This window comes from Pangasianodon hypophthalmus, chromosome 3, assembly GCF_027358585.1.
Source record: "Pangasianodon hypophthalmus isolate fPanHyp1 chromosome 3, fPanHyp1.pri, whole genome shotgun sequence".
NCBI classification, from domain to species: domain Eukaryota; kingdom Metazoa; phylum Chordata; class Actinopteri; order Siluriformes; family Pangasiidae; genus Pangasianodon; species Pangasianodon hypophthalmus.
In genome coordinates, this window is record NC_069712.1 from 15,023,559 (window position 1) to 15,038,311 (window position 14,753).

The following is a 14,753-nucleotide window of genomic DNA, read 5'->3' on the forward strand; positions in this document are numbered from 1 at the left end:
GAATCACACAAAAGTTCATGGCTACTCACTGTTTAATGCACGGAAATAACATTTTTTTTCCTCTGTACTAGGCACCAGAAAAATGTAAACACATTATAGAAATAAACCTGGATGACGAGGTGTGGATGCTCACATTATTGCACAGCAGAGGGACCCTGTCTGAGTGGACTTTCACTCTGCCACAGTCAAGGGACTAGCATGTTCATATGTGCACGTTTGTTCGGTTCTAAAAATCAGCTAAAATTTATTTCCTATTCGCACACAAATTCTTTCTGTAGACACCTCCCACTCTCATTTTTGTTCCCTGTAGCTCAATTACTTATTCGTGCCCCTTTCTCCCATTGGCCGTTACACTGCTGTTGAGTCGTCCAGGTTTATTTGCCTGTTGCTATCTGTGCTTCTCTGTAATGCACACATTAAAACATCACAGTAAAAGATGGACGAGGGTGATGGAGCTGATGGGCTTGTACAGGGATGGAGAGGTGAGAGGGGGGGATTGACTGCTTCTCTATCTTATGCTTACATACAGTACATTGGATCATACGATAGCTGCTACAGGGCTTCAGGATATGGGGCATATACACTGGTCAGGGTAAAGGGGGCGGGTGGTGGGGGCGGCGGTCACAAACATGATAGCCATATCTCTGCCATTTAAATACTATTATTCACTATCGATTTGGTAATGATATATTAGACGCTTGTATATTGGTCCAGCAGCTTTCTTCGCTGATATGTAATTTTTTTTCAACCCAAAAAATATATAGAAGAAGAAGAAGAAGAAGAAAAAAAACTGCAAATAAGACGGACAAAGCTGCCAGTCTCTTTAACTCTTCACACTCTCGATCACTCAGTTGACTCACAGGGGCAAGGTTGAACTGACAACCTCCAGTAAAAGAGTTATGGTTGGAAAGAAGAGGGAGGGAAAAAAGAGCAGTACGTGGATAAAACTCTTGGTGTGCTCTGGCGTTTGGTCAAGGGAGGGGAGATGGAGGGTTGGAGGGATGCTGCACCCTTTATTGTCCTCCTTGTCTCCCTCACTCACTCACTTCCAGAGCTGGGTACTGAGGGTCTGACCAGAAGGAGGTCCCACCCAGCCCCCCATAGCGGTCCCGGGCTGCCCAAAGGCCATGGGGGCACCGTTCAGGTTCAGCCCAGACATTTGCTGGTTCATCTAGTCAAAAAAAGAGTGAAAACAGAGGTGTAATGAGCTTTAAAATTACAGAAAGAGAGAAATCAGGTATTACCATGTTAGCAGCCAACATCTTGCACTTCTAATCCTCTTCTCAGTCTAGTAATCTATCTATGATTTTGTTTTCCAGCAGTGCTTCATCTCTAGCCCATTTCTTTTTATATCTATTCCTGTCCTTACTACATCTCTCCAAAATCATGACGAAAGAAATTATCAAAAAATCAAACACCTCATTGTTCAAAAAGCAGCTTTTATTCAAAGCAGTACACTGAAAATCTCTATTCTTGGCTCACCTTTCATGACCTTTAGGCTCTCGAGAGCATTGTATAACTCAGCCTAACTGAAGTTCACACCAGGCACAAAAGACTACTGCTTTCATTTGAGACCTGTTACCCCAGATACAGTCACTCTAACCAGAACAGCCAACAAAGTCTGTAGCAGTGGCTTTTTGAACGTTCTATTGAATGCCTTATATTTCCAGGACACTCACAGTTGCAAAGGGACACTGCAGTGAGGGGACTTACTTACAATTAGGGTTGCACTTACAGTATGTGAGATGCATGCTGGATTTATAATACATAATTAACCTTGTAGAGTTTGGGGTTCTAAAAGCAGTGAGGACTGAGTGATGATACATGCCAAGTATGGCTGCCATGGTCACTGCAATGCTGTCGGTTATGAGAAGTTATCTGGTAATATATTCAGAACACAAAAATATTTCTTATACATTTATTGTTTTCTATAAATATTCTGAACACACTCTTTGAAACATGTTTTTTTCCCTCTGGGGACCCTTAAATAGTTTATACTACACAGAGTACTACACATAAAGTGCACCATTTCCTAAGGTCAACTGCTGTGTTATGGTTGAAGTGATGTGAACTATTAGCCAATCATAGGGCAGGAGGTGGGATTTATCACAGTAACTTATTATGAGTACCTGTTCTACTGCATGTCCCCAAGATACAGCAGTAATTTTCTGTGTGGCAAAACTGTGACAGTCCTAATTAATAAGACCCTCATTTTGAATGAGCACCTTTAAACGGGAGGTGACTGAAGATTAGATGCTGTTAAATGATCTTTATAATTCTGATGGGAGAATACGACAGGCTCTTTAGATGATGGCTTCATTGTAAATGATCAAAAATATCACTGGCTAATTTGTAGTATCAAATCCTGTAAACATCTGGGATGAAGCAACCTTCAAATATCTAAAAGGTTTCATTTATCCATGGATTTTTATTAGTTTTGTAAACGTTCTGCTGGATTTTCAGGGACTATCAACTTCCTTTTGAAGGAAGTGCCCAAATTCAAACTTAGTTTAATACCATCTGTGCTTTTGGAAATCTTTATACAGCCTGGCTTGCATTATACTGATGATCCACCCACCAGAAGCACTAGCTGGGCATCATATAGATTTGCTGATGTGGGCACCATTCGAGTGAAAGCTCAGCCCTCTGAGATGAGATACAGTGCATTAGCTAAGACCACTGTGGGCTGACAAAAGTGCTGTGTTAAGTGTTTGGCACACTGAATCTCCAGCAAATGCTTTCACATGATGCCATCAGCAGATTCAGTATCTTTGTGTCTGACTATATTATAAATACGGCAGGTTGGGTCTTTTACCTGTCCCATGCTCCACTGGGTCTGCTGGCCAGGCTGCATGGCGTACATGTTCTGTGGGGGCACAACGCCTGCTGGCATTGCTCCAGCCTGCGCTCCCATCATGCCAGGCGCCACCCCCATTACTCCCGCCGGGGCGTTTCCCATAAAGCCATTGGGCATAGTCATGCCAACCATCATCCCAGTATTCTGGCCCATCATAGCCCCGCCCTGGCCCATAACTGCGCCCATCATGGTGGTGGGCGGCATGGGGCCGCCCATAGCTGGGAAGGCAGGGAAGTTAGCTTGAGGCTGAGCAGGAAATGGCATCTGAGACGTACCAATGAACATAGCAGCTAGAGGGAGAGAGAAAACAAAATGAAAAACCTGGGTAAACACTCTTTCAATGGCATACATACAAACAACAACAAAGATCAGCCAGCACACAAACACCAAGAAAAAAATGGCAAGAAAAAGGAGTACACAAAAGCCCACAGACAGACCCAAAATGAAGCATGCACTAATATGCAGTGCCAGGCCAATTCACCTCAAGTGATCTTTGAGATGAGAGAGGAAGAAGGAGGTGTGTTGGCTGAAAGGGCTTATTAAGAGGTGACTTGACAGTGGAGAAATGGCAGAGCCTTCATTTGGAGGATGAACTTTTGGGGAAATGTGCTGTTTAAACAGTGCTACTTGGAGGCTGAGCCAGGCAGGAGCTTTTAAACTGCGTTCACTTTTCACAGTGCTGAATCATAGAACCATTCAATGGCTAAATGATTGATACTCACATTCAGTTATGGGCTAAAGGCTGGTTCATGTTTTCTTTTCATCAGATCAGAAACAGAAAGGCTGCTGCTGTAGCAGGATGAATGTATTTAAGGAAATGCAGTAGTACTGCTATATGCACTGAAGCTACTTGTTTAATATAGTAGTAAGGTAGAAGTGTTGTAGCAGAGTTACACTATTTTATCAAACATACCACAGCATTCTTACCATAGTGTACATTTTTAATCCATCAACTTTTTTTTTTTTTTTTTTTTTTTTTTTTTTAAGAGAAACACGCAGCTACATTTTACATTTACATATCTTGCCCAACATCGTTAAGATGGTGTATATACTGTAGTCTTTCTTAGATTCAGTGTGACATCTGCATCAAAGCTTGACACTATTTAAACAGACAAAATAACATGTGCTTTCACACATTATTACTTGCTGTTTACTACCCTGCCAGACGGTCTGAAGGACAGCCTGCAGGACAGCCTGCAAACAGCTACAATCCTCCTACTATTCTAAAAAACATTAGTGTTCTAGGCCTTTGGAAGTTTGTCTTGTGTGTTCTGACAAACCACACACACAAAACCACTGTAACAGATTGACTCAATGTTCCATTCATATACACAAAGACAGACAGACAGAAAGGCATAGAAAGACATGCACAGAGAGACACACATACAAACAAACAGGCAGACACAGATAGGCTGAATTTACTTAAACATCTATCGAAACCCCTTTTCATGGTCCCCTTCTTATTTTTCTCTTCTCTGAAACGCACTGCTAGTTCATAATATGCCCAGGTCTCTTAAGTCCATATTTGTGAGTGTGGTATACTGTGTACCTTGTGCAGGTTGTTGTGGGACAGCGCTTGACCCATACAGGGAGAGGATAGAGTCCTTGGAGAGAGGTTTCTTGGTGGAGTCCTCTGCTTTGTTGCTGCTGTTCTCACTGAACAGGTCCAGATCAGACTGAACTGGAGCGGCTCCTGCTGTGCCTGCAGTGCCCGAGGTAGCTCCCACACCAGGGCCTGCAGGTGTGCTCCCAGCTGCTTTAGCGGAATTGACCTGCGCAGATCAGAGGACAATCAGCTTTGTGATACCATGTAGCATACTGCACAAGATGCAACAACTTCAAGAAGCACTTTGTATGCAACTCGAGTTGTAAGACCATCACTGTAACTCTTATTAATATATGCTTAGTACTGTGTTGCTGCATATCAGAAAATAATAAGGAAGTAGCTACTGCTTTCACCTTGTCCAACAGCTACTAGAATAAAAAAAACCCTTACTCCTAACATATCCTACAACATCTCAGAATTAATTAGCAATTCTTCATATGCGGATACTGGTGTGTAGAATGTGACATATATATGCATATCACGCAATTCACCAGCAAACATGAGGCTCATATGGAGTTCATCAGTATAATCATCAGTATCAGTTCATTAGTATTCACCAAAATTGGACAGTTGAGTACTGGAAAAACATTTCCTGGTCTTTTTCCAATCTGTCCAAGTCAGCTGTCCAGTTTCGGTGAACCAGTGCCTACAGTAGCCTCAAATGGATGACAGGAGTGGAACCTGATGTGGTCTTCTGCTGCTGTAGCCCATCCACCTCAAAGTTTGACATGTTGAGCATTCTGAGATGCTTTTCTGCTCACCACGGTTGTAAAGAGTGGTTATTTGAGTTACTGTAGACCTCTTGTCATCTCAAACCAATTTTTGTTTTTTTGTTTATCACACCATTCTGTGTAAAGTCTAGAGACTGTTATGTGAGAAAATCCCAGGAGATCAGCAATTTCTGAAATACTGAAAGCAGTCTGTCTGGCACCAACATCCATGCCACGGTCAAAGTCACTGAGATCACATTTTTTCCCCCCACTCTGCTATTTGACGTGACCTTTAACTGAAGATCCTGACCTATATCTGCATGATTTTTATGCATTGGATAATAGCATGAATAAGCAGTACTTGAAGAGGTGTTCCTAATAAAGAGGATGGTGAGTCTATATATTATTCAATTTGTATCTATTGCCAGTGCTAAGGTCTGTAAAAACATTTAGTGGCTGTACTGTTCAATGACTATGCAAATGTGCTAAAAAATGCTGTATACCCACATAAACATGTCTAATATAATAGTTTAATATAGGTTTAATTAGAATTTATATCACTAGGCTATTTTTTGCAGTTCGGCGTGCTGCTTCTCTATTTCAGCACCTTGGTTTTTATAAAGAGAAAAGTAATGCAGAGGCACAAAATCCATACAGACAGCTACGGTAAAGAACAAGATGGAGTTGATATTAATTAATTAGCATGTAACAAAAAGGACATTAAGATGTGGAAAAGACTTGGAGGACTTGGAGGACTTGCAACATGATATGTAATACCCAAAACCTGCTTGGTACCTGAGGCTAAAAGACTTGGACTTGCTTATTTATATTTGATGGCACTTCTTGTGCACAGTTCTCACATGTACAAACTTGAATCTCTATGGATGGAGCAAACTTACAATGTGATAGAGTGTGTACAGCCATTACACCTGAATTCATTTACAAAGGCACCACTGCAGCTGATCCCAGCAGGACTGAAGCCTCCGAAGCCACATAGTGTGGGCATTTCCTTAAGTAAAATGTGTGTTTAGTTCTGCTGAGGCATACGTTTTTTGCTGATGGGATGGTGCTCTTGCTTGCCATTTCTTAAAATTCCTTCTGAAGGTGGCATAATAACCATTTCTGGTAAATGATATCCAGCTAAGTGCTGGCTGTAAGTCATCATCAATGCCCCTCTACAGCATTTACAAAGGCACCACTGCAGCTGATCCCAGCAGGACTGAAGCCTCCGAAGCCACATAGTGTGGGCATTTCCTTAAGTAAAATGTGTGTTTAGTTCTGCTGAGGCATACGTTTTTTGCTGATGGGATGGTGCTCTTGCTTGCCATTTCTTAAAATTCCTTCTGAAGGTGGCATAATAACCATTTCTGGTAAATGATATCCAGCTAAGTGCTGGTTGTAAGTCATCATCAATGCCCCTCTACAGATAAAAACTCTGAGGCAGCTTTAAGAATTTGAACGCAGCATCTACCGCAATTTAACAGCCATTACATATATTTATACTTACATTTACTCCAACATACCTACACAAGCTAATTACATCCCCACTCCATTTTTTTTCAAGCCTTTTTTTTTTAAAAATTATTTTAATGTGATTCAGGCTGATATTGTCAAATGAGAAAATTAATAACCAGCCAAACACCTTATATGTCAACTCAAGGCTTTGAGTTCTTCTCTCTCTCCTTAGCGTCTCCGCCTCCTGGCAAGAAGACCCAGTAATGTCTTTACTTAGAATCTTAAAAGCCTGACATCAGTCTTAACACAGTCTTAACAGAAATGTATGGGGCCCTTTTCCTGTGTGTGCACAGCCTATGGTTTCTACTCCATCTTTGTTCAGTCATTTATGTGAAAGCAATTTACTTCTCTGTAAAGACAGGTGTACAGCAAGGCCTGTCAAGAGCTGAGTCGTAGCTTTGAGGCTACACTACATAGCTAATTACTATACTTTTCACCCTCTATAGCTTTCCCACAAGCTCATCACTCAAAGGCATGAAACCAAGAGTGATGAGGAAAGAGGGAGGCTACATAACATCATTTGGATGCAAATGAACTGAGCAAAAACAAAGAAGAATGGCTCAGCTCCACTGCTAGAGGCCCAGTAAAAGACGACTGATGAACAGAAGTAACATGACAAATGAAAAACAGAAAGAGTGAAAGGGCATAGACTCAGACACTCTGTCACACCTCAGCTCTCCCATTGCCTATGTGTCAGAGCTTCAAAGCCGGAGGGCTGAACGGGCACTGTGGTGTTCAGAAGGCTGGAGAAGCAGTGATGTCTCTGGGGACAGAGTGTGAAGGACTGGGGTGAAAGCACAGTCGGAATATTAGCACTTTTCCAGAGAACAGTGCAGCATGGCACAACTTGGTAACAAATCAAAACCCGGGACTATGCATGATGTTTCTTGTAAAAGTCCTCTGGGGATCAGTTGATATGCACGAGTAGTCAAATGATACTCTTCTAAAATCTGATCATTTAAAGCCATTGTAAAATCCTTGTTATACAGTGTATAAGTCTACATACCACTGTTAAGATATCAAGTGAATGAAATAAAATATAAATTATGTAAGAACTTTTTCCTACTTTAATGTTAAATTGCAACCCATAAAAATAAAGCAAAAACAGACAATCAGAAACATTTAATAGCCTGGTTGCACAAGTATACACACCCTTTTATAACTGTTTTCATGTGGCTGTGTTCAGAATCAACCAATGACATTCAAATTCCTGTTAGGTAGTAGTATAGGATTTTGATGACATCATCTTGGTCGCATCCTACTTCAGAAGCTATGGTAAACATAGGGCTTGGAACACAGTAATGACAATCATCAACAAGTGGAGCGAATATGACACAACACCGACATTACCAAGAAGACATCCCTCCAAAATTGATGAGAAGACCAGGAGAAAACTGCTCATGGATGTTGCCCGGAGGCCTACAGCAAAATTAAAGGAGCTGCAGGAATTTCTAGCAAGTACTGGTGGTTCCCTACATGTGACAACAAAATTCCATATTCTTCACATATCTGGGCTATGGAATAAGTTGGCTGGATGGAAGCCAAAACATGCACATTTTGCCAAAACATACATATGATCACCCAAACCATATGGCCAAAAAAAAAAAAAAAAAAAAGATAAAACAGTGCTAACCCATTGAGGCATGGACTCCACAAAACCTCTGAAGGTGTGCTGTGGTATCTGGCACCAAGACCTTAGCAACAGATCCTTTAAGTCCTGTAAGTTGCGAGGTGAGACCTCCATGGATCGGACTTGTTTGTCCAGCACCTCCCACAGATGCTCAATCAGATTGAGATCTGGGGAATTTGGAGGCCATATCAACACCTTGAACTCCCTGACAAGTTCCTCAAACCATTCCTGAACAATTTTTGCAGTGTCACATGTTTTGCAGTTTCCTGCTGAAAGAGGCCACTGCCATTAAGGAATACCGTTTCTGTGAAGGGGTGCACTTGGTCTGCAACAATGTAGGTGGTACGTGTCAAAGTAACATCCACATGAATACCAGGACCCAGCAGAACATTGACCAGAGCAGCACACTGCCTCCACCGTCTTGTCTTCTTCCCATAGTGCATCCTGGTGCATCTCTTCCCCAGGTAAGCAACACACACGCACCCGACCATCCACATGATGTAAAAGAAAATGAGATTCATCAGACCAGGCAACCTTCTTCCACTGCTCCATGGTCCAGTTCTGATGCTCACGTGCCCATTGTAGGCACATGCGGAGGTGGACAGGGGTCAGCATGGGCACTCTGACCGGTCTGCAGCTACGCAGCCCCATACGCAGCAGGCTGCGATGCACTGTGTGTTCTCAGACCTTTCTATCATAGCCAGCATAATCTTTTTCAGGAATTTGTGCTACAGTAGCTCTTCTGTGGGATTGGACCAGAAGGGCTAGGCTTCTCTCCCCATGCATCAATGACCCTGTCACCAGTTTACCGGTTGTCCTTCCTAGGACCACTTTTGGTAGGTACTAATCACTGCATACCGGAAACACCCCACAAGACCTGTCGTTTTGGAGATGTTCTGACCCTGTCGTCTAGCCATCACAATTTGGCCCTTGTCAAAGTCACTCAGATCCTTACGCTTGCCCATTTTTCCTGCTTCCAACCTTCCAACACATCAATTTCGAGAACTGATTGTTCACTTGCTTCATCTGTTAGTTTTTTAATGTTATGGCTGATCGGTGTAATATATAATCACCAAAAATACACCATACCCATGGTGAAGCATGGTGGTGGCAGCATTTTGATGCAAAACCTTCAGACGTCTGCTGAGGATTTTCACCTTTTGGCATGACAACAACCTAAAGAATACATCCAAATCAGCAGAGCAATGGATTCACCAAAGGAAGATCAACATTTTGGAATGGCCCAGCCAGACTCCAGACCTGAATCCAATTGAAAATCTGGGGTGACCTGAAGCGGGCTGTGCACAGGAGATGCCCTTGCAATTTGACAGATTTGGAACGTTTTTGCAAAGAGTGCGAAAATATTGGGAAGTCAAGATGTGCCACGCTGATAGACTCTTAACCAAAAAGACTGAGTGGTGTAATAAAATCAAATGGTGCTTCAACAAAGTATTAGTTTATGGGTGTGCACACTTATGCAACCAGGTTACGGTATTTTTTTCACTTTCAATTTTCCCCCTAAAATGCAATATAACATTAAAGTTGGAAAACGATTTATCTTGGTTTCATGTTTCTGCATCAAACAACCTGCCACTTTGGCAGGGGTGTGTAGAAATTTTAATACCACTGCATGCACACCTGTGACTGCATCTCAATAACTGAATTCTGCTTTAATGCAGCAAGTTTTACACCAAACAAACGGTCATAATGTAGCCATTATTCTGTACATAGAATTTCAATCTTTGCCCATTATGTTTCTTAGAAACCAAAGCTATATATTGCATGGTGTAAGAATTGTTTATTGCTTTGTGTCTTGTCTAAGGTGCTGTTACCCGTGATAAAATCACTGCAACACATGCACACTTGAGGCTTTCAGATTTTTACAAAAAAAAAAAAAAAAAAGAAAAAAGAACCATATCTCATTTGACATCTCCCTTCCAGAGTGAGCCAACCAGCCAAGTGTGCCAATATCCTAGTGAAAATACAAAGAGGCTTAAGTAACAAGTTTATCAATATACATTAAAATACAACAAAAGCATGCAATTTCTGTAGCTGTACCTCAAATAGTGGTCTACTGTGCATGTAGTGTGATCTATTGTGCATGTACATAGTGCACCCTACACTCGGTAGGGTGTGCAACTCCCTTATGTGACACCCTATGCAGGTAGTAAATTGGGTGAATATAAAGCTATTTGAGATTAAGCCTAACTTGAAGATGCTGGATTTTTCTCGGCTCTCCAGAAAGAAATGCAAAAATGAAACCAAGTAGCAACAACAAACAAGCAAAAAAATTACTGTGTGTAAATAAAAATGTGCAGCAGGAAATTGTATGATAAAATTGTGATGTCCACAAGAAAATCAGGTTTAAAATGACAAAGAAGCTTTGATGGACAGTTACTAGACAAATGAAGATTGCTATTCCAGTATAAAGCAGTACTGGAACATTCTGCTTTTGACCAGTTGATGGTTTGCAGTATTGATATCTCCACCCATCTGTCTGGGCTCGAGTGGTACCTGGGCAATTCAGCATGGGTACAGCAAAGCTCGGTTGGCGGGGGAAACTACAAGAGGTGGCCACTCTTAATCCATTAACCTGGAAGTGTAAGATGCAGTGCTGTGTTGAGGGGATGCAAGGACTCAGCTCAGACTGTTGTTACTGAGAACAGTACTGAAGAGCAGCAGTGTGTGAGAAGACAAATATAGGATTAAAGCTCTGTCAGAAGGATCATGTAAACACATACACAACTAAAAAATGCACATAAGTACTTATGCACATCTTTGTGTTGTGACATGCAAGATTTGTGACCAAAAGGCATCTCATTTTTTTAAGAGTGAAGCAGGGGTTATGAAAAAAAAGACTACACAAGCCCTCCACCACTACACATCACGTGATCAGCGAATCACTCAAAGGCGTCCACAAGGAAAGAGGGCAAAAGCCATTAGGATTAATAATGCATGAAGCTAAGACTACTGCTCTATAATTCGTATTCTTCTGCTCTCTGCTGTCTTTCTCTGTATTTCTATTTGTAGGAGGAGGCCATTACTGCATACATGTACACACATTACTGAAAGTTTGCTTGATTACAGACTCGATCTCAGAGGGCTATAAATATACCCGCGATCTTAAAGCTGTGCAACTATTGCACACATCACACACCAACGAATATTCACACACAGAGGCACTGCACAGCACTGTGTAGTATATCCCTGACATTCAGAGAAGGCCATAAATATTACAGTTCTAACCACTCTCAACTAACCAAAGTTACATTAGCGTGCACACACAGGCACACACAGGCACACACAGACACACACAGACACACACAGACACACACAGACACACACAGACACACACAGACACACACAGACACACACAGACACACAGCAGCTTCCTGTGAAACAGAGCAGGCTTTGTGTGATTAGCAGCCGTACACAGATAATTAGCACTCTGCTGGTGTACAGGGCTGGGTTGGGCTAATCCAGTTCCCCTCAGCAACCTCCATCTGCCTGGGAAACCAGAGAAAGACTTGCTGAGAAAGGAGAGCCAACGAAAGAAAAGACCAAACAAAAGGGTTCTCAAATGACAAATGTGTTTGTTTGGAGTTAGTAAAGATGGCGGTTCACACCAGCAGGCGCACTAACTGAGTGTCTGAAGAGAAAGTGACATCAACAGCTTTAATGTCAAGCCATTTTGGACCACTGATGCTGTGAGACTGAGGACGACAGCAAGAAAGAGGACAATAAAAGAGAAGCATACAAAAGTATTGACATAATTCTTACATCTGGTTATGGTTGGGAGTGGGTGTTTTTATGAGTGCTAAAAAGAATATTATTTTACTAGAGGTTATGGCATGGATACAAAAAATCTGAGAAATTCTTTGAGAATGAAGAACCGTATCTGACCCTGAAGCCCTCTCTCCACAGAACTGCACTTCCATTAAACCTAGCCTGGTACTCCACAACTTCTCCTTGAACTGCCACAGCATGCTCTCTAAATAAGTGCTTTCCCTTGCTAACATATGAGCTATTACCTCTCTGCACTGAGGAAAGAATGGAAAACACGTTTACTGGAATATTTAACGGAAGCCTAAGGGCAGTTGATCAGTGACATCAATAAATATGAATAAATGCATAAATATGCATATTTTAGAATATGCTTTTATATTTAGCTACAATAATCAATCTTAGAATGAGACAGACATTAGAGAAATTCTTATCGAAGCAGGATGTACATAATATTATGCATCTTTCCAACAGTGGAGCCATACTATAAAAAGAAGTCCCTGTTAATTCCTTTCATGAATAGTTTGGAGGGTTCATGTGCAATCAGACCCAGACAACTGCACTGGTAACACATAAGTACAATGTCTTTCCTCTCATAAGCAGAAAAAAAAATAGTCCTATCTCTAAAAAGATGAATTATATAGATTCGAAACATCATTTTCACATAACTTTGCAAAATCATTGAAGTATTTTACGAAAATATGTTTTGCATAAATAATTATTGCCCCTATACTGTCCCTATAAGTGTGTTTGAGGAAACAGTTTTTCTGTTCTCAGGAACCGGCAGACATGCTGAAATTGTCCCTGATAATCTCACATATGCTACAGATGCAGCAGACAAAGATTTAATTGAGATTATGGTGGTAGTTTCCACATGATGAGAGTTCAATACCCAGCAATGCCAATGCTTTGTGAAAATCTGCGGCCATGCTAAGCATTTAGAAAAGACAGTAAAGTTCTCAACTAGGGGTGAGTGATATGACAAAAATATCATCATATGATTCTCAAATGCATTTCCCTGATACATGATATACCATATGGCCAAACGTTTGTGGACACCTGACAATCACACCGATATGTGGTTCTTCTCCAAACTTGTCACAAAGTTGGAAGCACACAATTGTATACAATGTCTTTGCATACAGATCCCCACAGTTACACTCCAAAATCTAGCCTTCCCAGAAGAGTAGAGGTTATTATAACAGGAGACTAAATCAGGAATGGGATGTGCAAAAAACACTTTGGTGTGATGGTCAGGTGTCCACAAACTTTTGGCCATAAAGTGTGTAAATAGCACATAGGTTTGCTCACAAACTGCTGCAATACAGTAAATAGAGTATGTTGCATTAAAAAACTGTTATAAATAATAAACATCTTGATTTTTTTAAATATTTAAGTAACATTATTTAAATAAATAAATAAATCTGCAAAACAGTTAGGTACAAAATTTTAACATATATTTTAAATATATGTTAAAATATTTTTTTAAATGTTGTATAAATGCTGTAGAAAGATATTATGATATGGACTTTAAATATGTCAGCAGTGTGCATGTTTACAAAAATGTCTACTTCACCATATTTGTACTTAGTTCATTGGCTATCTATTTTCAAGGCTTATATGGTCCAGTGAAGAAAGAGCAAGTAACTCATAAGTAATTTATACTTCTGGATTGAAGTATATTTGCATTACAAAACAGAGATGGGGTTTATGGGTAAGTGTGATGAGCAGAAGTGAGTGATGGATTCACACAGTCTTTCATAAGCTTAACATCATGTATATGTATCTGCGGGCCTGTGAGTCAACAAACGCTGATTGGTTGAGGCAGGGACGTGTGTCCGGATATTGCCAATATAGCTCTTTAATCTGACTGCAAACCTGGCATTATTCCAAAGCAGCACTATAATGAGCACACAACGTATTCAGAAATAAAAAAATGTGCTGATGTGCAGCGAGATAAGGGAGAGAGAGAGAAATGTTGAGCTGCAGCTCCTTTTGTCACTATGGGTATGAAATGCATGCTCACACAGTTTTATTTTATTTATGTAGAGTAATTATATAGTGTGTGTATATATTTATATACAGTATATATAGTGTTTCAGTTAGCTAGTTAAAGTTTTGGGGTAGTTAACCAAACATTTAGGTAAACATTTAAAAATTAAAGCATGCAACTGAGAGACTGTATGCAGAGGCTTATTATATAGCCTCTTTTATTTACACTTGTCTTTGATTCATCTTTTTCTTTCAAACTTTCAAACTGTTCCAAATGTGTTTAATCTAAATTAATACCTAACACCAGTTATTCACACTTATTCATTATCTGGCCTCTAGTGGACATGTTCACATTCCATGCAAGTAGCTGGATGGCTACATACAGCTGGGAGGACTCTTTCCCAATTGTTTATTCAAATTTCCCGACTTTGGACGGTTATTTTACAGCTTCCCAATCACCAACGTAGTTTCTGTATTGCAAAGATGACAACATAAACTCCAAGTTCATTTTAACTATTGCATTTCCAACTTTTTTTTTTTTTTTTGGTTCATATGTGTTTAATCACATTTAACAAATAATTAATCATGGTTATAATTAAATATTAAATATAATTTAATAATTAAATCATGGTTAGAATATAGTTAAATAAAATAACTAAA

At 40.4% G+C, this 14,753-nt stretch overlaps 1 protein-coding gene across 4 annotated transcripts in view; it reads right to left on the bottom strand.

Moving 5' to 3' along the window:
- Window positions 1-14: 14 nt before the first annotated feature.
- smap1 (small ArfGAP 1) overlaps window positions 15-14,753 on the bottom strand; it is a 107,321-nt gene continuing 92,582 nt past the window's right edge. For all 4 annotated transcript variants that reach the window (XM_026936837.3, XM_026936828.3, XM_026936856.3 and 1 more), the window contains 3 exons: window positions 4,407-4,629; window positions 2,816-3,147; window positions 15-1,171 (listed from right to left, as the gene is read on the bottom strand). In XM_026936837.3, the coding sequence (XP_026792638.1) occupies window positions 1,043-1,171; window positions 2,816-3,147; window positions 4,407-4,629 (684 nt within the window). In that variant the 3' untranslated portion in view covers window positions 15-1,042. The remainder of the gene's footprint in view (window positions 1,172-2,815; window positions 3,148-4,406; window positions 4,630-14,753) is intronic.